Here is a 26948-nt window from a genome sequence, read left to right as displayed (position 1 = left end):
AATTCTGAAATGCTGTGGGCAATACTGTAAGTTTATCATTTGGTGGTCTGATCTGAGAGAATTTCAAGAAGATATTTTAATTTCACCTTTTGAGATTTAATAGTATTTACATAGGAAGTCAAAAGATAAGGTAAACGAGTATGTGGGGACAGTATTTCCTGAAAAAATAAGAATGTTTAATACTCATCTTTTTCTGTTTGTGTTTTAATTTTAGATTTTAACACCTTTCTTATTGAGAAGACTAAAGTCTGATGTTGCTCTTGAGGTTCCTCCTAAACGAGAAGTAGTTGTTTATGCGCCACTTTCAAAGAAACAAGAGATCTTTTATACAGCCATTGTGAACCGTACAATTGCAAACATGTTTGGATCCAGTGAGGTATAGCATGGATTTGAAATGTACTGTAAATGAAACTTGACATATAAAATTTCTTTTTTTTTCCTTTTTTTTGAGGCAAGATCTAGCTCTGTTGCCGTGGCTGGAGTGCAATGGCACAATCACTGCTCACTGCAGCCTTTACCTGCCTGGCTAAATATTTTGTATTTTTTTTGTAGAGACTGGGGTCTTGCCATGGTGCCCAGGTTGGTCTCAGACTCCTGGACTCAAGCAGTCTGCCCACCTTGGCCTTACAAAGTACTGGGATTACAGGTGTTAGCAATTGCACCTGGCCTAGATTCCAGTTTTAATGGCCCTTGTTCGTTTTCAGGACCTGGATGAATTTCTAACTGGGATATAAGGTATAAGGCTAATGGCAAAAGTTGTTTCCTAGAATCTACAGTCCTGCTAAAATTTAAGTGATAATCCGTGTATTAATTGATTTATAGTCATCTGGAATACTTATTAAAAATTTAGATTTCTTTACAGATTAACTCTAATCGTGCTTTCTGGGGATGAACTTGGAAAAGCATTTTTAACAAACTCACAGTTATTTGAGAATCCCTGTAGTAAGGACTTGGCAACTAGGCTGATCTCCAAATGTACAGGTTAAGCATCCGAAATTTGAATTGCTCCAAAATTAGAAACTTTTCGAGTGCTGGTATGACACTCAAAGGAAATGCTCATTGGAGCATTTTGATTTTCTCGTTAGGGATATTCAACCTGTAGTTTCCTTATAGAATTAATAATCAACGTGTGTTATTATTCATTACCCACCATATTATAAGAGATAGAGGTGGGATGTTATTATAATGTAACTGAAGGAAACCGTTAAGTTTTGTTTAACTGTCTAGTTTTTTTATTGTACACTATGGACCTATATATTTTCTTTTAAAAATATTTATCATCATGCATTTTTTAAAAATAGGACCACCAGACTCTTCTTTTTAAGATTAAAATTAAAGGAAGGGTCTAGCTTTTTATTTACAAATTTACAGTACTTGTCTGTTAGTGACTAATTCCATGTAGTGTTAAACCAATCTAAAGAAACACCTTCTGTAGTGCACATTTCTGGATCCATATTTCATCTTTTTTTTTTTTTGAGATGGAGTCTCACTCTGTCACCCCAGCTGGAGTGCAATGGCGCAATCTTGGCTCACTGCAACCTCTGCCTCCCAGGTTCAAGCAATTCTCTTGCCTCAGCCTCCTGAGTAGCTGGGATTACAGGTGTGTGCCACCGCACCCAGCTAATTTTTGTATTTTTAGTAGAGACGGGGTTTCAAAATCTTGGTGAGGCTGGTCTTGAACTCCGTACCTCGTGATCCACCCGCCTCGGTTTCCCAAAGTGCTAGGATTATAGGCATGAGCCACCTCGCCCCGCTGTTTTCCGTATTTCATCTTTAAGGTATTAAATCCTTTTGCGTAAGTTCAAAGTAGTTTTATATACCCTTTATTTTTCTCTATTGAGATACGAAGGCAGTTGCTCTTTCAGATATTGTCATCCATGTTAAAATTAAACAAATTTCCTACAACATTTGAATTTCTAGTCATTTTGTACATAAAAGTATGCCTTAAATTTTGTTTATATTTAGACCCTAAGGAAATAGCTTTATAAACTGACTTTCCTTTAATTTGCCCTTTTAGAAAGAAACAGTTGAGTTAAGTCCTACTGGTCGACCAAAACGGCGAACTAGAAAATCAATAAATTACAGCAAAATAGATGATTTCCCTAATGAATTGGAAAAACTGATGAGTCAAATACAGCCAGAGGTGGACCGAGAAAGGTGTGAATTTGAAAATGAATTTAAATATTCTTTAAACTGTGGTCATCTTTTGCATATCTCATATATATGCATTATTTGTTTTGGTAGAACTGTTGTGGAAGTGAATATCCCTGTAGAATCTGAAGTTAATCTGAAGCTGCAGAATATAATGATGCTACTTCGTAAATGTTGTAATCATCCATATTTGATTGAATATCCTATAGACCCTGTTACACAAGAGTTTAAGGTGAGTACTCTTTAGTATTAATTTACTGTTTGATTTCTATAGCTTTTATATTGGTGGAAAGTGTTATTTTGTTTTGATTATCATTATTAGAATTAAGTATGGTGCTATTTGTCAGGAAGATTGTAATCCTTCAGTAAGCTGAGACAGTCTTCTCCCCGAAATTTCAGAGAAGCTTATCAGGGTTAGAATAATGGTTACTTTATATGAGCAACAATGGTGACTTTCTATGAGCAACTAGTTTTTTAAATTTTTAAATTTTTTATAGAGACAGGGTCTTGCTATGTTTCTTAGGCTGGTCTCAAATTCCTGGTTTCTCAGGCAATCCTGCCTCAGCCTATTTCATGTGAACAGCTAAGAATTCTAAATTTAGTAAAGTAATTGATTTGTATTCTGCATATTTACTTGCTGTATGTTAGGGAGAGTGGTCTTTTCACTATTTCTTCTATCATTAATATTTGGCTTATCAGAATCAGCTTGGTTGCTCATTGCTTGATGATCGACAGATCTCCATGGAAGAAAACCAATTTTGATTTGGAGGTTTTCAAATTAAGTAAATGAAGTTGCTTTCTTGGGTAGTTGATAGAAAGATAGGATAATATTAAAAGAAATCAATTCTCAGTAACCGTCTGTAACCTTGTTTCAAAGTAGTTTACAATAGGCTTTTCCAGTCCTGGCACTATTGACATTTTGGGTCAGATAATTCTTTCTTAGGTAATATCCTGTGCACTTAGAACATTTAGCAGCATCCCTGTCTTCTACCCACTAGATGTCAGTAGTATCCACTAACCTCAGTTGTGACAACTAAAAATTTTGCTGCCACTGCCAAATACACCCTGGGGATAGGTGGAGGGTAAAATTGTCCCCATTTGAGAACCACTGCTCTACATCTTTATTAGAGTAAGAAAGAAGATAAAATTTTGCTGTGCAAATAAAAGTAGATCTCTGATGAGGCAATTTCACCAGACGGTGAAAAAGTCTTTATCCACAATATTTAGATTACTTAGAAGCTCCTGTGTTTTCTCTTAATTTCTGGTAAGAATTCTAGCAGCAGTTTTCATGTATGTTTAGTTGGAAATTACTCAATTATAAAGAATAAACCTGAATATGTACTCAGTAAGATTGAACTTAATTGTTCTCTTTCACGACGACTTTGAGAGAGGAATGTTGAGGTTAGATCAAAGTTACATTTGTACTTAATTTTGTTTTTGTGAAATTGATGGTTTTACATTCTAGAGTATGTCTGTCTTTGAGAAATAACTATCTTTTCATTTACAAAGATTGAATAACAGATCAGTTTCTACTTTTTTTTATGTGACTTGCCGTTGAAAATTGAACTATTCAAATGGCTTTTGTTTTGACAAAGCAAATGACAGTTTTCTCTGTGTTTTTCTTTCTTTGCTCATTTTCAAGATCGATGAAGAATTGGTAATAAATTCTGGGAAATTCTTAATTTTGGATCGAATGCTGCCAGAACTAAAAAAAAGAGGTCACAAGGTAGTACTTTTGATTGGAATTTTGGATTGTTCATTTTTTAAAAAATAATCATTATAGATACTAAGATATGTTTAAATTTTAGGTGCTGCTTTTTTCACAAATGACAAGCATGTTGGACATTTTGATGGATTACTGCCATCTTAGAAATTTCAACTTTAGCAGGCTTGATGGGTCCATGTCTTATTCAGAGAGAGAAAGAAATGTAAGCTTATGTCATACATACCAAACTATTCTTTAATAACTTCTATCTTGATTTCTGAAGTAATATTCTAAATAGACCCACAAATTGTTAAAAAGATAGAAATGACCAGAAACCCTGTGGTTTTTATCAAAAACAAACATTTTGATTTAGTACTAAGAAATCTTAAGTTTTGATTCTCAAATCTATTTATCTTCTGGTACAATCTTATTAATAATATCCTACCATCACTGTAAGAAAATTGGGATAGCAGGAAATTTTTTGTCTAACTTTTTGACCTGTCCCCAACTTTCTGTTATGAAAATAACAAATATATGGCATAGTTAAAAAAAAATTTACAGTAAGCAACTGTAAATCCACTTACAGTTCTGCTGCTAACATTTGACTGTACCCTCTTTTTTTTTTGAGACAGAGTCTCGCTCTGTCGCCTAGGCTGAAGTGCGGAATGGCACAATCTTGGCTCACTGCAACCTCTGCTTCCCAGGTTCAAGCAGTTTTCTTGCCTGAGCCTCTCAAGTAGCTGGGATTACAGGCGCATGCCACCACTCCTGGCTAATTTTTGTGTTTTTTAGAAGAGACTGGGTTTCACCATATTGGCTAGTCTCGAACTCTTGACCTCAGGTGATCTCCCGCCTCTGCCTCCCAAAGTGCTGGGATTACAGGCATGAGCCACTGTGCCTGGCCTTAACTGTACCTTTTTAAAAACACATTTCTGTAATAGTAGCCTGACTGTATCCTTTCAACATTTCATCCCATTTTTTTGATGCATTTTCAAATAAATTATAGGTAATACTACCATTTTTTGTAACGATTTCAACATATTTTATCTTTTAGAGTAAATTTTATACCCCCTGAAGCAAATAAAGTATACATTTGCTGAATCTTTCCGTATGTCAGTTTGTCCCCAACACCTATTAAGATATAGAATGTTACCATCAGCCCAGAAAATTTCCTATGCCCTCCTCTAGTCAATTCACCCTTTCCACTCACCCCATGTATTAGGCACTAGCTACTAATTTTTCATCATTTTTTGATACTAGCTTTTCTTACTTAAACGTTGTGACACATGGTTTTTAACAAAATTAAGATCTCTTTAATAATGTAGGTGCTTGGACGATAAAGGTAACATGAGCACAGATTTTGTTAGTTAACATGATTGTTTTATAGATCTGAATGATTTGTTTGGCCTCCTTTGGTTAAGTCATTAATAGTTGTAATCGAAAACATTTTTCTCCTTCAGTCTTGTTGGTTAGTTTCTTTTAATTTGTTGTGTTTTTATCCTTTTTACTTTTAGATGCACAGCTTTAACATGGATCCAGAGGTGTTTATCTTCTTAGTGAGTACACGAGCTGGTGGCCTGGGCATTAATCTGACTGCAGCAGATACAGTTATCATTTATGATAGTGATTGGGTAAGTTGGAAGCAATATACTGATTGTATTTCCATTTTGAATTTTTTTTTTTTTTTGAGACAGAGTGTCGCTCTGTTGCCCAGGCTGGAGTGCAGTGGCACGATCTTGGCTTACTGCAACCTTCACCTCCCAGGTTCAAGTGATTCTCTTTCTCAGCTTCCCAAGTAGCTGGCACTATAGGTGCATGCCACCATGTGTATTTTTTTTTTTTTTTTTTTTTTTGTAATTTTTGTATTTTCAGTAGAGATGGGGTTTTGCCATGTTGGCCAGGCTAGGCTCGAACTCCTGACCTCAGGTGATCCACCCACCTTGGCCTCCCAAAGGGCTGGGATTATAGGTGTGAGCCACCACGCCTGGCCTTTTTTTTTTTTTTTTTTTGAGGCAGGATCTTACTTTGTCACTCAGGCTTGACTGCAGTGGCACCATCACGGCTTACTAGTCTTGACCTTCTGGATTCAAGTGATCCTGCCACCTCATCCTCTTGGGTAGCTGAGTCTATGGGTGTGTGCTACCATGCCCACAAAAAATGTAAAAATTAGGGAGACCATGTCTCACTGTTTTGCCCAGGCTGGTCTTGAGCTTTGATCCTCACATGATCTTCCTGCCTTGGCCTTCCAAAATGCTGAGATTATAGGAGTGAGTCACCGTGCCCAGCCTCAAATGTTTTCTTTGGGTATTTAAAATTTTTTGTTATGGTTGCCATGGATCTCTGGAATGATAATTTTGTCTATGAAGCCACTCTGGAAGTTTAAGACACCACTTTTTAAAAGTTCCTGACTGGATCATTCACGTTAGCTTTATCCACACGTTATGAGTTTATGTTAATTTTAACCTAATGCTGTTAAATTTTATTTTTCTTTTTAACTCTAAGAACCCCCAGTCAGATCTCCAGGCCCAGGATAGATGTCATAGAATTGGTCAGACAAAGCCAGTTGTTGTTTATCGCCTTGTTACAGCAAATACTATTGATCAGAAAATTGTGGAAAGAGCAGCTGCTAAAAGGAAACTGGAAAAGTTGATCATCCATAAAAGTAAATAACACTTATATAGTACTTTATTGTTTAAATTTTGCATTGTGTGTTGTGGATTTTTGTAATTTGTTTTTATTTTCTTTATAAAATGTTACAATCTGATATGACAGGATTTAAATAAGCAGTGGAGAATTTGCAGCTGCTAATAACCTAAACTAGTCACCATAGACATAAAAGAATGTTACTGTGTATATAGATGAAGAGCAGGTGGGCACAGAAAAGGGGTCAAGGATAATTACATGTTCCTGATAAGACATTGGTCTGCTAAAAGGTTTAAGATAAATATTTTACAAGTTCCATATGTTAAATATAATACTAAAATATTAATAGTGTATTTAGGTAGTGCTATTAAAATCAATTTATTTATTGAATCCAGTATTGTATAGAATATTTCACTGCAGAATGCCCTTTTCATAGTTTGGGACACTTTTTTTCCCCTTTTTCTTTTCCTTATACCCAGATTGATCTCAATAATGCTTTTTAATCTAGAAAAAATTCTGAGGAGGTGGGGTGAAGTTTTATGTTTTGTTCCCTGAGATTCTTTAGAGAAGTTCTACTTCTATCCATTCAACATAAAATTTTGCTTGAATGAATCGCTTGATAGCTACATGAAGAAAAATTGAAAATCATTTATGTAAATCATAAAGCTTAGAGAAATAGAACATAATATTAATGTGAAAAATAATGTTGGAAGTAACTAACAATTTATTTTATGCTCATTTTCCACTTGAAAATGCTTTTTCTGGGTTTTGAGGGAAGAGTGGATTAAAATTTAGACAATTAATTTAACTTGATGAAACATTTAGATTATAATTGGAATTAGAGGGGAAAAAAGCATAATTTTTTTTAAGAGACCATTTCACTGTTTTACCCAGATTGCTTTTGAATACCCAGGTTGCTTTTGAATACCTGTACTCAAGTGATCTTCCTGCCTTAGCCTCTCTAAGTGCTGAGATTATAGGTGTGAACCACTGTGCTCAGCCCTATTTTTAGTTTTTTTGGTAGATTAATTTAGTAGAAAATTTTGAAGGCATTTTTTGAAATGTTGACATTTTTCAGTTGAGGTATTATATATATATAGTTAAATGCACAGATCTTAAATGTACAGATTAATGAATTTTGACCAGGGTATATACTCAGGTAACTGTCATCCAGTTCAAGGTAGCATTTTCATCATCCAAGAAATTTTCTTTATTCACCCTTTCCAGTTATTCCTGTGCTCTCGTTACCATCACTACAAAGCATCCAGTATTCTGATGTTTGTCACATTGATGAGTTTTTTCCTTGTTTAGCTACTTCGTTGAATTTATTTTTTTCAGAGTCATCTATGTTGTTACTTGTAGAATTTTTTTTTTTAATTGGTGAATAGTTTGTTTTTCCATTCTCCTGTTGTTCTGCATTTAAATTATTTCCAGATTCTGATTATTATGAATAAGCTGTTCCTGTACAAGTCTCTGTAGACATAATGCGTTTTTTTGTCCTTAGTTGTCTTCGGGAGGGTGCGTGTTTAATTACTGGAAACTACCAACCTTTTCCAAAGTGGACATACTATTTTCCACTTCTCCCAGCAAAGTCTGAGAGTTTCAGTTGCTTTTATTCCTTATCAGCACTTGTTTTTTTTTCCATTCTTCTTAATGCAAACCATTGTGATTGCTTTGTAGTATGTTGTATTGTAGTTTTAAAAGGAATTTTAATGTTTTTAATTTCTCATTTTTTTTTTTTAGATCATTTCAAAGGTTGTCAATCTGGATTAAATCTGTCTAAGAATTTCCTAGATCCTAAGGAATTAATGGAATTATTAAAATCTAGAGATTATGAAAGGTGAGTTTTTAATTTTAGAAAGATTTAATTTGTAGCTTTGAATTATTCACATGGACTTGAATGTTTTGTTTTCTATAGGGAAATAAAAGGATCAAGAGAAAAGGTCATTAGTGATAAAGATCTAGAATTGTTGTTAGATCGAAGTGATCTTATTGGTAAGTATCATGCTTTTTCTTTTTTAATGGAAATTTTGAAATATACACATAATTAGAATAGTATAATGAACCCCTTGTACAATTTATTCAGCCACACGTATCCAATCTTGTTTCATTGCCATTTTCTTCTCAATATTAAAATCAAATAATCTGACATAATGACATTTTGCTGATAAATGTCATTATCTTTAACTTCTTCCTTAATTCAGATATTTTTTGTAAACTGATAAATAACAATTTTGTAAATATATTCAGGTTCCTATCTTAGTCAAGAATACCAGTGCTTTGTTCTCTTATTTTTCTTCTCATACCAGGAGGCACATCATGTCTGGGTTTCTTATTTCCAGAGAGCTAAAATTAATCAAGATAATATTAAGTGTCTTCTCAGCCTTTATTTAACATGATGATTTCCTTTTTCCTTTTTTTTGGAGCTGGGGTCTTTCACTCTGTTGCCCAGGTTGGAGTGCAGTGATGTGATCTCGGCTCACTGCAACCTCCGCCTCCTGGGTTCAAGTGATTCTCCTGCCTAAGCCTCCCAAGTAGCTGAGATTACAGTGCCCACCACCAAGCCTGGCTAATTTTTTTGTATTTTTTGTAGAAGCCAACATTTTACCATGTTGGCCAGGCTGGTCTCGAACTCCTGACCTCAGGTGATCTGGCCACCTCGACCTCCCAAAGTGCTAGGATTACAGGCATGAGCCACCTAGTGTGGCCTAACGTGATGATTTTTAGCATCCCTTGATGATGGTTGATTAGAACGATTATTAATTTAATTATTTCAAAATGGTGATTTTCATGTTCTGTCATTCCTTTATTAACTGGGTTATTCAAGAACTTTCCCTTACAGTTTTCCTGAGATAGAGGAGAGGCAGGGTAGATGGCTTGTTTTATTTATCAGGTTTTAGAATGCCGTGTAATAATGATCTGATGCCTACAGTAATGACCATGAATTATTTTGAAAACAAAAATAATATTTTGCATTTCGTAATTTCCTAATTATTTTGCAACATATTGCTGTCGTCTAGGCTATTGATTATTTTTCTATCGCATCTGTATGGTGGAAATACTGTATAACGTTCTTCTTTTCCCAGCTGTATTCTGTGACATTGATCTTTTGAAACTGGTGATGGCAGTAACGTTCATATTACAGATATAGACAAAAACTACAAACCTGAGTCTGTTTTTAACAAAAAAGGATCTTGCTTTGTATCCCTAGCTGGAATGCAGGAGCTCAACTATAGCTCATTGCAGCCTGAAACTCCTAGGCTCTTGGGACCCTCCAGCCTCAGCCTCAGGAGTTATCTGGGATTATAGACATGAGCCATTGTTCATGGGTTTTTATTTTTTTTGAGAGCCATTTGTTAAACATGTACCTGCATGGCACTGGGTACAGTGTCATGATACTGTATTTTCAAATATGTTATTCATTTAAAATTTCAATTCTATGTCTTATTGCATCAAAATAATATTAAAATATATGTGGTAAGAAGTTTTTTTTTAATCAGATACATTTTCCAAATGTTTCTTCCCCTCTGTGGACTGTCTCATTTTCTTATTTAGTATTTTCTGAATAGCAAAAGTTTTACATTTTGTTGAATTCCAGTTTTAACAAATTTTTCCAGTAACTCATGACTTTTGTGTCATCTCTAACTACTCTTTGCCTAATGCTGCCGGTCTTGGTGCTTTCTTTTTAACAGTTTTATAGTTTTTGGTCTTACATTTAGGTCTGTGATTTATTTTCAGTGAATTTTAATCTTTTTCATGTCAATATCCATTTTTAAAAAAGATAATCCTTTTTCTTTTGGATTGCTTTGTCATCCTTGATGAAAATCATTTGATCATAAATATGAGGGTTTATTTCTGTCTTCTCAGTTCTGTCCCATTGATCTCTGTGATATTTCTATACCAGTATTGCACTGAATCTTTCATCTTAAGGTAGCTTTGTGGGAAGTATACTTTCTCTAGTTTTGTTCTTTTTCAAGATCGTTTTAGATATTTTGGATAATTCATATGTTTATTTGAATTTTAACTTTAACATAGTTTAGGAAGAAATATGAGAAATATAGCATGGTCATATCTCAGATATATTAAAAATCAACATTATATAATGTGTGTAAGACTGTTTAACATCTGAAAATAAATATAATTCATATTAATTAAAAGGAGAACTAGATGATCACCTAATTAGATACCAAAACCCAACTTGACATAACATTATAATCATCTTCATAATTTTTTTTGGTTTGAGATGAGGTATTTTTCTGTCATTGAGGCTGAAGTGCAGTGGTGTGATCATGGCTCAATGCAACTTGAACCTGCTAGGTTCAGTCAGTCCTCAACACCTCAGCCTCCCTAGTTGATGGAACTACAGGTGTGACTACTACGCCCTGCTAATTTTGTTTTGTTTATTTTGTAGAGACGGGTTTGCCGTGTTGCCCAGGCTGGTCTCGCACTCCTGGGCTCAAATGATCTTCCTGCCTCAGCCTCCCAAAGTGCTGGGATTACAGGCATGAGCCCCTTGCCTGACCCTATAATGCTTAAAACTAGCTGTGGAGAACAAAGTTCTTCTGGTGATAAAGAACATTCATTTAGAAAATTACTACTAAAACGAGGATAAAATCTCTCACTTTCACTGTAATTATACAATGTGGAAAAGATGTCTTAACTAATACCATAAGATTTAAAAAAAAAAAAAGAATCAAAATTGCTTTTTATTTGCAGGTGGTCTGATTTGATTATCTTCATAGGAAGTCCAAGGGAATCCAGAATCTTTTAAGATGGAATTTAAGAAGATTGCTTGTTAATAATATGTGTAACAGCAATAATTATTTAATAATGAAGCGTTTTACAACAGCTACAAAACTGTAACATGCCTACAATTAAGTTTAACGAGTTTTAACACATTTATATAAGGACAGAATTATGAAACATTGAAGGACATTAACTGAAAGACTAAATAAACATACAGGTTTAACTGTATTTGTGGATATGAATGGTTACTACAAAGTATAAGTCAGTGTTCCCCAAAACTAACTTACATTCTTGAATTTTTCTTCTAATTAAAATCCCAGAATCATGGCTGGGTGTGGTGGCTCACGCCTGTAATCCTGGCACTTTGGGAGGCAGAAGTGGGTGGATTTCATGAGCTCAGGAGTTCAAGACTAGCCTGGGCAACATGGTGAAACCTCGTCTGTACTAAATACAAAAAATTAGCTGGGTGTGGTGGCAGGCACCTGTAATCCTAGCTACTCAGGAGGGTGAGGCAGAATTGTCTGAACCCGAGAGGTGGAGGTTGCAGTGAGCCGAGATTGCGCCACTGCACTCCAGTCTGGGTGACTGAGGAAGACTCTGTCTCTTAAAAAAAAAAAAAAGAAAAATCCAAAAAATGACTTTTTATAGAACAGACTGTTGTTAAAATTTATATGAAAGAGTAGTAAAAGACCAAGATCCAAGACAATTTTGAAGAACAAGATATTTTATACCAGGTATAACATCTTATTAAAAATTAAAAAGTCATAATCAAGATGGTAGAATTAGCACATGGTATGATAAATTAACTAGAGGTACAATATGGTGAACCTAGAAAGACTACCAAACTTTCATGAAAAACTAATAAATGACAAATGACATTTCAAACCAGGGATAGGAAATTCCTATTAATAGATTATCTTGGGAAATGGTAATCAACAGGGGAAAATTAACTTAGATTCTCCTCATCTCACACTGTACTTACAAACTTCAGATAAATTAACAATTCATGTGTTCAAAACCTAAGTATTAACGGTAAAATTTTAACTTAAAAATATATTTATGATTTCGGGATTAGGAAAGAATTCCTTTTAATACGGAAATCACAAATTATATGACAGTTTTCATATATTTTAATTACATTAATAGGAAAGACTACTGTAAGACATGATACCATAAACAGACAAACCACAAAGAATATTTGCAACATATAACAGGAAGTGTTTAGGATATGCAAATAAATAAAAGTTGATAATAAAAATGGATAATATAAGAGCAAGCTATTACCAAGAGAGAAATCTTTCATGAACATACAAGGATGATTAGAAATCAATAATACAAATTAAAATCAGTAGAAATTTCATTTCACAGCTGTCATGTTGATAAAGATTTTACGAGACTACATATTGTCATTTGTTAAAAATGTTTCTCAAGGTAAGCTTTTGGTGTCTTGCTCTTCAGCTTTTAAACTAACCATGATTGGGTCTGTTTTTAAAACATTTCTGAGAACATGATTCAAATTCATGTTTATTGCTCTTCAACTTGTTTATCTTACCTTAAATTCAGCAAAAGAGATTTTGACTAGCAAACTCACAATTTAGATTGTATGCTTCCAAGAGGCTGATTCTAGTTGTTGTATTAAGTATAGTGTACTTTTTGCTTTTGCTGCTATTAAATCCTGGTAATAAAGGAAGAGCGTGCCCTATATTACTGTGAGTTTAATAATTTTGGACAGAGGACTCACTTCTCATAGTATCATTGGTTGTTTCTTTTGCGATTTCTTCTTATATTTCTAAACTGTTCCTGTTTTAATGTTTTTCTCTTAGATCAAATGAAAGCTTCAGGACCAATTAAAGAGAAGATGGGGATATTCAAGATACTAGAAAATTCTGAAGATTCCAGTCATGAATGTTTGTTTTAAATTGGAGCCCAAGAATGGATTTTAAAAGTTCTTGTTTGCAACTAGTGATTTCCCTGTATTGGGTTTGAAATACAGATTGTCCACTTAACTTTTTTTATTATATCAGTTGACATGTAACTAGTACCATGTGTACTTAATTAGATGGTAATTTTCTGAGCCTTATTACAAACAAAGAAGTATCCATATTAAGTTTAAATTTTCAGTTAATTTTTGAGAATGAGTATTACTCTTGGATACAGGCTGATGTGTACTTAACCACTTGCAGATTTATACAGTCTTCCTGTGGAAGTTTAGTAAATGTCTTTTCTTCTAGTAATACAGTTCATGGGGTTTTGGTACTTCAGTTATGAAGTAGGCTCTTCATGGGGGGCGATCGGGTTTATGCTGTCTGTTGTTTAAGAAACTGATTTTCAAGCCTTATTTCTATGAGATAGTTTACCAAATAAATTTTCCTTATAAGATAATCTCATTAAATTATTATTTTTAGGAATAGCTTAGATACAATAGTAGCAAAAGATTGACTATTGATGGGATTTGATATTATTTTGTTGCCTTGGTTTCATTCACCAGTACTATCGGAGTGTGTCATATAAAGATTTCAAGTGGACATTCTGTTAGCACAAGAGAAGTTTCTGAATGAAACTGTAGGGTCTTGACAAAAGACTAGAAATTGGAAATGGTAGTATATAATGCGAAACAAGGCAGACCCTGAAAATTTATAGTAGTGGGTTAAATAGAACCAGATAGAAGAGAACAGGCCTTAGGAGTATGTAAGTAATGCAGAATCCATAATAGAACAACACAAAAGCCAAAATGGGCACAGCTTAGACCCTGTGTGAAAGGATATCAGACAATGAGGAAGAGAAATCCTGAAAGTACCCTGGAGAGGGGACGTACTCCCTGGACCATACGTTTCTGTGCTGGTGTTTATTTCATGGAAAAATGTTCCTGTTGTTGCCATATGTATTCATATGCAGACCAGATGATCTGCGACTTAGGAAAATGGAACTGTCACTTAAGAAAAATTTTAAAATATGTTTTCTGTGCCCTGTTTACACAAGTCTTCTTCTTTTAAATTTTTATTTCAATAGTTTTTAGGGTACTGCTGGTTTTTGGTTACAGGATAACTTCTTTGGTGATGGTGAAAAACTTTGGATAGAACATTTGGTTAAATAAAAGACTATAGAGCAGGTTTATTTGTTTAAGTGAAAATATTTACCCATCACATCAGCATGCTGACCTAGGCTTGCTTGAAATTCTTGATCTTGTCATTAGTGATCTAGTCTTTCCTCTTACATTGTCCTAAATTACTATTTCATAGTTTTATCTCTGTCATTACATGTCTCATATCTCTTTCTTCTCATTTTGCTCCCCATTTCCATGAGAAAATAGATTCTATCAAAAAGGAACCTTTAAAAGTTGTCACCATTGGATCTGTAAACCTAGCATCTATGCCGATCTGTCCTTTCTTACATACTATGGATATATTGTTTGTCCTAGCTTGAGCCAACTGAAATGTCTCATTTCTTTTATAGCAAAACTTCTTGAAAAAAAGTTCTTTTATAGCAAAACTGCTTGTCTGAATTCATTGTTTTTAGTTTATTCTGTTTTTACCTGAACCCATTCCAATAAGATACTTATCTCCATTGGAGCCATTTTTTTTAAGGTCTCTTGTGGCAGCAGTGATCTCATTTGACTTGATCTATTAGCAGCATTTCATATGATTGACTCTTCTCCATAAAAGTTACTTTGTTTGGCTTCTAGCAAACATATTTGCCTGGTTTTTCTCCATATTTCTCTGGCTCTTTCTGAGTTTCCTTTGCTGTTTCCTTTTCTGTCCTTGAAACATTGGAATGTCCTAAGCCCATTTTGTGATTCACTTGATGGTCTTACTTCATTTCTTTAATATGAACTATGCTGATGACTCAGATTTGTATCTTCAGCCAGAACCTTTCTCTTGAATTCCAGATTCACATATCCAACTGCTTACTAGGTGCTTGATAACTCAAACTATTCTGTATCTGCACTTTGCTTTTTGTTTAATCCAAATTTGCTTCTTTTGCATTTTCCTTAGTTAATAAATGACAACTTTATTCTTCCAATTGTTTAGACCTCGGCCTCCCAAAGTGCTGGAATTACAGACGTGAGCCACCAAGTTCAGCCTACTGTCTATAAAGCTCCCCCATAGTCATTTGATTCTTCCCTTAGTTGAGCTGAGTGTTTTTTTTTTGTTTTTTTTTTTTTTGATGTTCTTCAAATGTCTTGGGATCATTTACTCTTCCTCAAATTATGAGCAAATGCTTAAAAATACTTAGAAATACCTTCTTTAAAAGTGTGCATTCCTACCACCTGTCACTACTTCAAACATGAAATAAAGATCCCATACATCTTTTGAGTGTAGCTATAAAATAATTTTTGATTGGCTCAAGTTACTTTTATCATGGCTATATAAGTACTATTAAAGCTTTAGATAAGCCATAGAATATGCTATTACCGTCCGGGTGAGGCAGCTTACACCTGTAATCCCAGCACTTTGGGAGGCTGAGTTGGGTGTATCAGGAGATAAGACCATCCTGGCCACATGATAAAACTGCATCTCTACTAAAAATACAAAAATTAGCCAGGTGTGGTGGTGGGTGCCTGTAGTCCCAGCTACTCAGGAGGCTGCAACAGGAGAATTGCTTGAACCCAGAAAGCAGAGGTTGCAGTGAGTCGAAGAATGCTATTGTATTTTCATTCTCGTACAGCTTTTTTTTTCTCCTGAAGTTAATACTTGCTGTGTTTTTTTACCTACCTATAATTTATATCTAAACTCTCTGGAAGGGGTAAACATCAGATGATTCAGTAGTAAATCTCCCTGTCCAAATACATCCTATCCCCTCTACCCCTTGGAACATTGTTTATTCTAGTCTGGACTGTAGAACTGATTCCATCTGGTACCTTCCTTTACCATCCTTCTGGGTATTCCTATTGGCTCTTTCATGGTTTGGAACTACTGTTTACTGTAACTCTCTCTCTTTTTTTTTTTTTTTTAAAAGATGGAGTCTTGCTTTTCTCGCCCAGGCTAGAATGCAATGGTGCGATTTGGGGTCACTGCAGCCTCTGCTTCCTGGGTTCAAGCAATTCTCCTGCCTCATCTTCCTGATAAGCTGGGATTGCAGGTGCCCGCCACCACACCCAGCTCATTTTTGTATTTTTAGTAGACGGGATTTCACCGTGTTGGCCAGGCTGATCTCAAACTCCTGACCTCAGGTGATCCACCCACCCCGGCCTTCCAAAGTACTGGGATTACAAGCATGAGCCACTACGCCTGGCTGGATCTCTCTTTATATTTTTCCTTTGTTTACTCCCTCATTTTGATGGATTATGTTGTCTTGTGTTTTCTTGAGAAAAGGATTCAAGGGAAATGAATTTTTTCAGAACTTGCATATCTGGCTGTGTTTTTGTTGTTTTCCTACATTTTGATGGATAGTTTTGGTTTGGGATTTTAGGTTAGGAATTATTTCTCTTCAGTATTTTTGAAAGTTGTTGTGTTGTCTGAGAACTTGCAGTGTTGTAGGAAAGAAAATTAATGATAACTTTTTATTTTTTTGAGACAGGGTCTCATTCTGTCACCCAGGCATGAATATAGCTCACTGTAGCCTTGACTTCATGGGCTCGAGTGATCCTCCTGCCTCAGCCACCAATATAGATTGGACTACAGCCATGTACCAAATGCCCTGCTAAGTTTTAAATTTTTTTATAGAGACAGGTTCTATGTTACCCAGGCTGGTCCTCAACTCCTGAGCTCAAGCAATTCCCCCACCTCAGCCTCCCAAAGAGCTGGGATTCCAGGTGTGAGCTCTTGGATCTGGCCCTATTTCCACTTTGATTTCCAGTCTGTTGAAGGAAATTTCCTACCTTTTGTTAATGTGAAATTCTCATGTTTCTTTGTCTTTTATATTCTAAAGTAATAACGCAATGATGTGTCCTTGATATGGATTTTTTCTTTTTTATTTTTGACATGGAGTTTCACTCTTGTTGTCTAGGCTGGAGTGCAGTGGCGCCATTTTGGCTCACCACAACCTCCACCTCCCCATTCAAGCCATTCTCCTTCCTCAGCCTCCCTACTAGTAGCTGGGATTATAGGCATGCACCACCACTCCCAGCTAATTTTGTAGTTTAGAGACGGGTTTCTCCATGTTGGTCATGCTGGTTTCGAACTCCCGACCTCAGGTGATCAGCCCACCTTGGCCTCCCAAAGTGCTGAGATTACAGGTGTGAACCACCACGGCCAGCCTTTTTTTCTTTTTTTAAAGAGACAGAGTCCTGCTATGTTGCATAGACTTGATTTGAATTCCTGATTTCAGGTTACCTTTTTACCTGTCACTCAAGTAACTCGGACTACAGGCATGTGCCATCATGCCCATCTTTCTGGTGCGGATCTTATTTTTGTTTTTGTTTTACTCTTTTAAAGGCTTAGTCTGAAAATCTGTCGTTTAATTCATAGAAATTTTTTAGAATGATTTCTTGGAGGCTTTTGTCTTTTGAATGTGTGCTCCTCTCTCTGCCTAGAACTTTTTTTTTATATATAAGAGACATGGTCTTAGTGTTGTCCAGGTTGGAGTGCAGTGGTGCAATCATAGCTCACTACAGTCTTGTATTTCTGGGCTCAAGCCATCCTGCCACCTCAGCTTTCCGAGTATCTGGGACTACAGGCATGTGCTACTATGTCCAGATAATGGTTGTTTATTTTTGTCTCAGACGGAGTCTCACTCTGTCGCCTCAGCTCGCTGCAACCTCCGCCTCCTGGCTTCAAGTGATTCTCCTGCCTCAGCCTCCTGAGTAGCTGGGACTGCAGGTGTATGCCACCATACCCAGGTGATCTTTTATTTTCAGTAGAGTCAGGGTTTCACCATGTTGGCCAGGATGATCTCAGTCTCTTGACCTTGTGATCCACCCTCCTTGGCTTCCCAAAGTGCTGGGATTACAGGCATGAGCCACCGTGCCTGGCCTGCCCAGATAATGTTTTTAAAAAAATTTTGTAGAGGTAGGGTCTTGCTGTGTTGCCCAAGCTGCTCTTGAGTTCCTGGCCTCAGGGGATCCTCCCATGTTTGCTTCCCAAAGCACTGGGATCACATGTTTGAGTCACCACCACTGGCACTTCTGCCTAGAAATTGTAAAAAAATTTCTCCTGTCTGCATAGTCTGTTTCATTAAATGATTCTTCCCTTTGTTTAGTCTGTCTTTTATTTCGATGCTTCTTCTAATGCCTTTGGATCATTTATTGTTCCTCAAATTTAAGAGCTACGAAAAATCTCTCTTAAGTTTCATGCATGAGTGTTCTCAACAGGTGAATTTTACTCTGCTGTGATTTCACTAGGCCATTTATTTGAGGGTCACCCAAATGTCAGTATGTATATGAGAGAGAAGATGTACATATGTGTCTGAGAGAAATTCTTTAATCACTTGTCCTATATGAGTATATACTTTGCCGGTTTTCTTTTAGGGTGAGGATGGAGGAACAGTGTGTTGGGAGATTTTACTGTTCAAAATGTAGATGTCCTAGTTTTCAGTAAAATACTCTACCCTGTCTGTATTTGGATTCTCATATTCCAGACATCCACTGATTCACCCTTTCCAGGCAGTTAATTCTGAGTTTTCTTCCAGTGTAAGGGGGAGTGGTAATCATTTTACAAGGAGGTATAGGACCTTGTGGTATTAAACTGCTTCTTTTAACTACTTCTCCTGGTGTGTTTTAGTGAAAACCTCTATCTAGAACTGAGACTTTCAGTTCTCTAGTCTATTGAGTCAACTAAGTAACGCTGATGCATTTATTTTTCAGTTTCCAAAATCTTGCTTTGCTGTTGCTCCTGTTTTATTGTCTGGGGGTTTAACACTTGTTTCACTTTTACGATCATTTAAGTTTCCAGATTTTAGTAAGGGACAGAGGGGAATATGGAAACAAATACTCCCTGTTTTGTCTTACATGAAAAATTATTCTTAAACCAGGCCTTGTCTTTCAAAACCTGATCAAAGTATAAAAAATATTTTTTTTAGCTTTATTTCTTTAGTGAGTCACTATTCCATATTATTAGATGGTTGAAAGTGTCAGGAGGTATGGTGAAGGTGGTACTTGAACATTTCCAATCCAACGTGTGTGATGAAATCTTTCACGACTACCTTAGCAATTGTATGTAATTTTTTTAGTCTGAGCAGTTTGAGGTAAGATTTTATAAGAAGCCTACAAAGCCTTAGTTTTTTCATGAAGAACAATAAATAAGTGCTTCTGTCTTTATTTCAAAGAATTATTTTAGTTCTGAATTTCTACTCAAATTAACCACATAGTCTAGAATATGCTTATAATTTATTTACATTTGGTTGAAATATGCTCATAAAACTTACTCCTGAGCTTATGTTCACAGGTTCCAGTTTGAGCCTAAATGAGGTCTAAACAATGAATAAGTACTTGTTCATAATTTTTTCCATTACCCTTTTTAGAAGTCTTATGTCTCCTTTAGCCAAATGAATCTATAGATTGTCCCCACAAGCATGTCACTGTATCTTTTATGTCTTCTTGAGTCTTAGCATTTTAAATTCCTCTATATCCTTCACTGTCTTTCTTAAAGCACCCTAATAAGAGTAGCATTATGTGAACTATTTCTCTTCTCTAAGGTATTTTGGAATATTTTTAAATAATGTATGCTTGGTTCTCCTCATGCTAAATACTCTCTACTGCAACCCATACAATTACAGTGATCAAAGCAAGGTCTCTTGTTTCTTTTTTCACTTTAAAAAGAAATGTTATTTGTAAAATAGTAAAGTCATATTTGTGTTATGACTTTTTTTTTTTTTTTTTTGGTCAAACGAGTTCTCGCTCTATCATCCAGGTTTGGGTGCAGTAGCATGATTATAGTTCACTGTAGCCTCCAACTCCAGAGATCCTCCCACTGAGCCTCCTGAACAGCAGGGACTGCAGACTGTTGCCACCATGCCTAATTTTTAAACTTTTTTGTAGAGCTTGGTTTTTTGTTTGTTTTGTTTTTAAAGCTTATTTTGTGAACAGTTACCTAGGCATTTGCGAACTATTTATTGTCCAGGCATCTCCAACTTCTGGCCTCAAGCAATCATTCTGCCTCGGCCTCCCAATAGCAGAAGCTACCACATCCAGCCTACAATTTTCTTTCAGCACGATACAAAAATCTTATAAGTGCTAGCTTGATTTATACTTTTTGTCTATATCTACCTGCTTTTTTTTGTTTTTTGTTTTTTTGAGACAGTTTTGTTCTTGTTGCACAGGCTGGAGTGCAGTGGTGCCATCTTGGCCTACCACAACCTCTGCCTCCCGGGTTCAAGTGATTCTCCTGCCTCAGCTTCCTGAGTAACTGGGATTACAGGCATGTGCCACTATGCCTAGCTAATTTTGTATTTTTAGTAGAGATGGGGTTTCTCCATATTGGTCAAGATGGTCTCTAACTCCCAATCTCAGGAGATCTGCCTGCCTTGGCCTCCCAAAGTCCTGGGATTGCAGGTGTGAGCCACCACACTTGGCCTATATCTACTTCTTTTCCATCCACATTAGCATTTAGTAAGTTTCTCTTTGCCCTCTTAGTTAATAACCCCATCCCATGGTGAATTGCTTTCATAATCTGTATTACCATGGATTAATTCCGCATAGCAGAAACTATGATATGTGTGTTAAATAATGAAGTTTGGGGAATGTTAATAAAAACGATTTTTTTTACTGTAGATGAAATACGTGGTAGAAGAATTCCTGGTGAGAACAGATCAGTTACAGGTATATCTTGCCCCTCTCAGTCTCTGCCATTTATTACTGGACTTGTGTAAGGATTTGGGAGTGCCATGGAACACTAAATTTATTCTCTCTGGGTATTTAAATGATTTGAGACAAAAATCCATTTTAATGTTTTATTGAGTTGAGATGTCTTACATGAGTAGTTAGCACTGAGAAGCAGACACAGGCACATTTGGGGGAATGGAGTGGCAAGATGCTTTGCTTTATCCTGTGCATGTTGTACTTACACTTGTTCCTACATTTTCCATTGATTCCCCTTCGTATTAGCACCAGGGAGCAAGAGAAGTTGTACTGGAATATTATACTACTCGCCACAAGACAGGTTTAATCTTTCCTTAGGGGACTAGATTGGAAAATTGAGGTCCGAGCAGACCTGAAGAGAGGCATCTAGCAACTGCGAGATTAAATCCATCATTGATCAATCCATTACTGTTTGGACTTGACATTTAACTGTGTTCCTCACTCAGATAGGTGCATGATAGCTGCTTGCTAATTTGATTTTAGCTCACATTTCACCTAGACTGAATGTTCCTGTTCTCTCTCTTCCCCACAAAATATCTTACTGTTGTTAATCTGTCTGCCTCATGATCTCTATGAGATTCGGCATCTTGTCTGTTTTGTCACTACTATATAACAGCATGTCAGAAATAAAGCAGTAATGAAACTAGAAAAATCAAGTGAATACACTGGATTAAAAAAATACTTTGTTTCCTAGAATTTAAAAAAATGACCTTATTGGGTTAGTTTATTAAGTGCTACCCAGAAAATTTAAGAAATTTCCTACACCTGGATGCATTATAGAGCAAATAAGAGCATCAAAGACAATCTTCTGAATCTTTCAGAGAAAGATCACCAAAGGAACAACGATCAGATAGCAGATTTTTTTTTTTGAGACAGACTTCTGCTCTTGTTGCCCAGGCTGGAGTGCAATGGCACAATCTTGGCTCACTGCAATCTCTGCCTCCCAGGTTCAAGCAATTTTCTGGCCTTAGCCTCCTGAGTAGCTGGGATTACAGGTACCTACCACCACAATCGGCTAAGTTTTGTATTTTTAGTAGAGACAGGGTTTCACCATGTTGGCCAAGCCGGTCTTGAACTCCTGACCTCAGGTGATCTGCCCACTTCAGCCTCCCAAAGTGCTGGGATTACAGGTGTGAGCCCCACCACACCTGGCTGATAACAGATGTTTTAATAGTAAGATAAAAAGTAAAACTGTCAAAGGAAGAAATTTATAGGCTACAATTTTGTATTCATCTACATTAAATGTGAGGAAGTACTTTCAGTCACAATCAACCAAGACCTGATAAGGTTTGCTTCGCTAAAGGAGATATAGTGACTGACACAACATGTATTTCTCTGATAAATTAGAAGTGTTGTTTTCTGGCTATACTGAAGGCACTTTCATGATTTCTTCATGGTTTTGTACACTTAGTTTTATACTGCATAGTAGCTTAGGCCTGGCTCTAGCAATTATAAACAATTCTGCAAATGAGGGAAATAATATTAACTCCTGCCTCAAGGATGTAGGGTTTAAATGGGTTAATGCACAAAAGGACATTTATTAAATATAGTCAGTGTTCATCTCAAGGATACTATGGGTGATTGAAAGTGTACATAAAGTACTTCATGTAATGTCTGCCACTTGAATGTTTAATAAGTGAAAGATACCAATACCTTTACTACATTTTACTCTTATTAGTAGTAATTTCATAATAGCAGGTATACTACCAAAGAAGGCAAGCCAAAAGCCAAGATTTAAACCATAGAATCATTTTACTGTGCTTTTATTCTGCCTCAAACACTAATCTCCAGTCCTTGGATAAAGGCATTATTTCTCTGAAGGGGAAAGGGATCCTCTTTTTGTCCAAGTCACACTTCTCTCATTTCTTACACTGTAAACAAGTGGTTTCAATTCTGAGGCATTTTCTGGCTTGCAGGACCCAAAAAGAAGTTAGGCTTGAGAAATTTTAAGTGAAGAGAACAATTCTAGTTCAGAGTGATTGGACCTTCGTGAAAGCTTCTGACATTTGATCTGAAAATTTTGAGGGGAGGGAAAGAAGACAACCTTTTATGGCATGTAATAGGAAGACCTGTTTTTTGTTTTTTTGAGATGGAGTTACTCCCGTGATGCAGTTTGCTTTAGATTGTACACCCAAAATATCTGAGATGGATCTCATCCAATTTAGAAAATTTAGCCAAGGTTAAGGACGCACCTGTGATGCACCCTCAGGAGGTCCTTATGACGTGCCCAAGGTGCTTGGGGGTACAGCTTGCTTTTATACATTTTAGGGAGATATGAGACATAATATGTGTAAGATGTACATTGGTTTGATTGGGTAAGGTGGGACAACTTGAAGGAGGTGAGGACATGGGGGAGCTTCCAGGTCATAAGTAGATGAGAGACAAAAAGTTACATTCTTTTGAGTCCTTGATTAGCCTTCCACTGAATACACAATTTAGTATGGCTCAATGAATCTGCATTTTTACATAAACCATAGGGCAGAAGAAGCAGTCAGATATGCATTTGTTTCAGTTAAGCAGAGGGATGACTTTCTGTCCTGCACCTGTGAAGATAAGCTATCAGTTTATTGTCAGACTGAAATTCAACAGAACTTTTTAAGGATAAAGATCTTGAGGCCCACAAGGAATTTCCTTGTGGGCAAATTGTGAGGGAGATTTTTAACTCTTTTATTTTTAGCTATAGCAGAATGGGAGGCAGGTTTGCCTGATGTAGTTCCCAGCTTGACTTTTCCCTTGGCTCAGTGATTTTGGGGTCCTGAGATTTATTTTCCTTTCACAAGATAATAGGGAAGTGTAATTACTTCTTGAATTTCTCAGATAAAGGGCTTTGCCTCCAGATGGTTTGTTTGATGGCTGGGGTGATCTTTGTTCTCAGAAAGGATGTCTTTGCACAAAGAAGAGAGGGATGACTAAATAGATAAAGTGCCTTCACATAACAAATCTTACCTTTGTGTAAGGTGCTTTTCCTGGCTGTCTCATCTTAACCAGGCTTTTTTCCTGTACTCTAAAAAATTATTCCTTAGTTTTCTTTCTTGTATATGTGAAAATATACATGTTGTTAAACTTTTTTTCCAGTTAACCTGTCTTTTGTTACAGGGAGTCCCACTGAAGAACTGAATGGTAGAGAAAATTATTTTTCCTTATGTTATTATCACTTCTTGTAGCTAACAAGGGTATCCCTCAGTTAACTCATGACTGCAGATCATTAGATTGGCCTTTTGTTTACTATGTATTTACCCTACTTTCCCAATAAGAATCACAGAACATTTTCTGGTTAACGGAGAAAAGTTTCTTCTTAATAAACAATCTGGCCTCATCCAAGGAGAGACCTGGCCTTTGTCCTGGCTCCTAGGAGGCAATATCTAAACTCTTGAATAAGTTGCGTAATGATGGGCCCTCATGATGTTAGCCTGACCTGGGAAACAGGGAGAGCTGGTGCCTACATTCAACCTGTGGGCAATGAATCAATCAATCATAAAGCTTGAATAAAACCCCTGGACACAGAGGGTAGGATGAGCTTTGCATTATATAGGTATTGTAGACCACCGTGGCTGGGGAGAAGTGACACTGGCCATGGATCCATGGGTAGAGGATAACAGAAAGCTCAGCATTTGTGATACGGATAGAAAACAGGGAAATACTGGGTAGAAGAAGGCAGTTCCCTGTCAAAAGCCTCACTCTCAAGCCTGGAGACTCATGGCCTTATGTGGGAACAGGTATTTCTGTTTTTGTGCCCAAAAAGTTGACTTTTGGCTTGCTACGCCCCCACATCCCGTACCCATAGTAACCCCGAATTCAGGTTCCAGAAGCAGACAAGGAGACAAAAGAGACAAGGAGACAAGCAGGTGAATGGCAGAATGGCACAGCAGAGAAAAAGAAGAGAAAGAACGTCTGAACACCAAGACGAGTTCAGCTGCTAGATGACCAAACTCCAGGGAAAAATCATCTTCCCACTCCATCCCCCCTTCCAGCTCCCCATCTATCCCGCTGAGAGCCACCTCCACCACTCATTAAAACCCCCATATTCATCCTTCAAGCCCTTTTGTGACCCAAGTCTTTGAGGACTCTAGTCAAGAACTCAGGATATAGAAAGTTGTCACACCGGCTCTCTGCCTTTGTGAAAAGGCAGAAGGCCCATTGAGCCGGTTATTAAGCCATCTGAGGACTGCAAGGCTAAAAGAGCATTGTAGCACTGGGGCTGCAGGCACCCACCCACCCCTAGACACTACTATGGGGCTGGAGCCCAAAGCACTTGCCCCAGCTCCTGCACCTGCCTATCTGCATGCTTCCCCTCCCGTCCAGGGTTTGAGCAGCATCAGCAGTGACCAAACAGGTGAGCCATACCACTGTTGCACATCCTGAGAGGAGGGTCAAGGAACTCTCCCATTTCATTTGGACCTCTCCACAACTCCACCCCATATATCTCTTCCTTTGGCTGGTTACTAAGAATATACAAGCTTTCAGTACTATGAATCTTTCCAGCAAATTATTGAATCTGAGGGTGATTTTTGGAAATCCAAAACTTATAGTTGGTGTCAGAAGGCTTGCAGTCTGGAGAATTGTGCTCTTAACTTTTCAGTTAGTCCAGCTCCAGGTACGTTGCTGTATCATAAAGTAGGAAGAACTTACCTGTGGGTCTTGTTTGTACCTTTGCCTGGAACTTGATTGTCAGTCTGTTGGAGATTAGGAGGCTGACAAGAAGATACTCTCAGGAAGGTTATCACACAACTACCTGATAATAAGGCTAGTCTTTGACACTTAGTCTCCCTCTTCACAAGACATGCTATATATTTTTTCTGCTTACCCAGCTTTTGTCACCAGGAAGTTCTATCTATTTTCACCTGTCCCCAAATTGGAATTATGGCCAGAGGACTTTTTTTTTTTTTTTTTTTTTTTGAGATGAAATTTTGCTCTTGTTGCCCCAGCTGGAGTGCAATGGTGCGATCTTGGCTCACTGCAACCTCTGCCTCCTGGGTTCAAGCAATTCTCCTGCCTCAGCCTCCCAAGTAGCTGGGAATACAGGTACCTGCCACCACGCCTGACTAATTTTAGTAGAGACAGGGTTTCATCATGTTGGCCAGGCTGGTTTCCCACTCCCGACCTCAGGTGCTCTGCCCACCTCGGCCTCCCATGCTTGTGCTGGGACTATAGGCATGAGCCACCTCACCTGGCCCGGGCAGAGGACTTTGAAGGTGCATTTGAACTGTGACTGTGATAGTAGAGCATAATGCATGAACAAATATATTTAAATTTAGTAGTCCAGTTTTTTTTTTTTTTTTTGAGACTGGGTTTTGCTCTGTGACCCAGGCTGGAGTGCAGTGGCATGCATGACCATGGCTTACAGCAGTCTCAACCTCCCAGGCTCAAGTGATCCTTTCCGAGTAGCTGGGAACACAGGCGTGTGCCACTATGTCCGGCTAGTTTTTGGTGTTTTTTTTTTTTTTCTTTTTAAGACAGCGTCTTGCTCCGTCACCCAGGCTGGAGTGCAGAGGCACCATCTCAGCTCACTGAAACCTCCACTTCTGGGCAAGTGATCCTCCACCTCAGCCTTCTGAGTAGCTGGGACTACAGGTGTGTGCCATCATACCCAGCAAATTTTTAAAGTATTTTTTGTAAAGAGGGGTTTTTGCCATGTTGCCCAGGCTGGTCTTAAATTCCTGGGCTTAACTGATCTGCCTGCCTTGGCCTTCCAAAGTATTAACAATTACAGGAGTGAGCCACCGCACCTTGCCAGACTTTTATATATATAAATTTTTTTTTTTTTTGAGACAGAATCTCGCTCTATCGCCAGGCTGGAGTGCAGTGGCGCGATCCCGGCTCACTGCAACTTCCGTTTTCTGGTTTCAAGCAATTTTCCTGCCTCAGCCTCCGAAGTAGCTGGGACCACACGCGCTACCACACCCAGCTAATTTTTTGTATTTTTAGTAGAGATGGGGTTTCACCATGTTGGCCAGGATGGTCTGGATCTCT

The 26948-nt window shown here is 37.2% G+C and overlaps 1 protein-coding gene across 1 annotated transcript in view; it reads left to right on the top strand.

Annotated features, from left to right (window-relative positions):
• The window catches only part of HELLS (helicase, lymphoid specific), a 49695-nt gene extending 36068 nt beyond the window's left edge, over positions 1–13627 (top strand). The window contains exons 13-22 of the mRNA XM_012454813.3: positions 215–376; positions 2018–2157; positions 2245–2383; positions 3794–3877; positions 3960–4079; positions 5371–5487; positions 6359–6518; positions 8243–8339; positions 8418–8494; positions 13069–13627. Coding sequence (XP_012310236.1) covers positions 215–376; positions 2018–2157; positions 2245–2383; positions 3794–3877; positions 3960–4079; positions 5371–5487; positions 6359–6518; positions 8243–8339; positions 8418–8494; positions 13069–13163 — 1191 coding nt within the window. The 3' untranslated portion in view covers positions 13164–13627. The remainder of the gene's footprint in view (positions 1–214; positions 377–2017; positions 2158–2244; positions 2384–3793; positions 3878–3959; positions 4080–5370; positions 5488–6358; positions 6519–8242; positions 8340–8417; positions 8495–13068) is intronic.
• Positions 13628–26948: the final 13321 nt, after the last annotated feature.

This window comes from Aotus nancymaae, unplaced genomic scaffold (assembly GCF_030222135.1).
Source record: "Aotus nancymaae isolate 86718 unplaced genomic scaffold, 86718_ANA_hifiasm-v0.15.2.pri h1tg000010l, whole genome shotgun sequence".
NCBI lineage: Eukaryota > Metazoa > Chordata > Mammalia > Primates > Aotidae > Aotus > Aotus nancymaae.
This window is presented reverse-complemented; position numbering and strand designations above follow the sequence as displayed.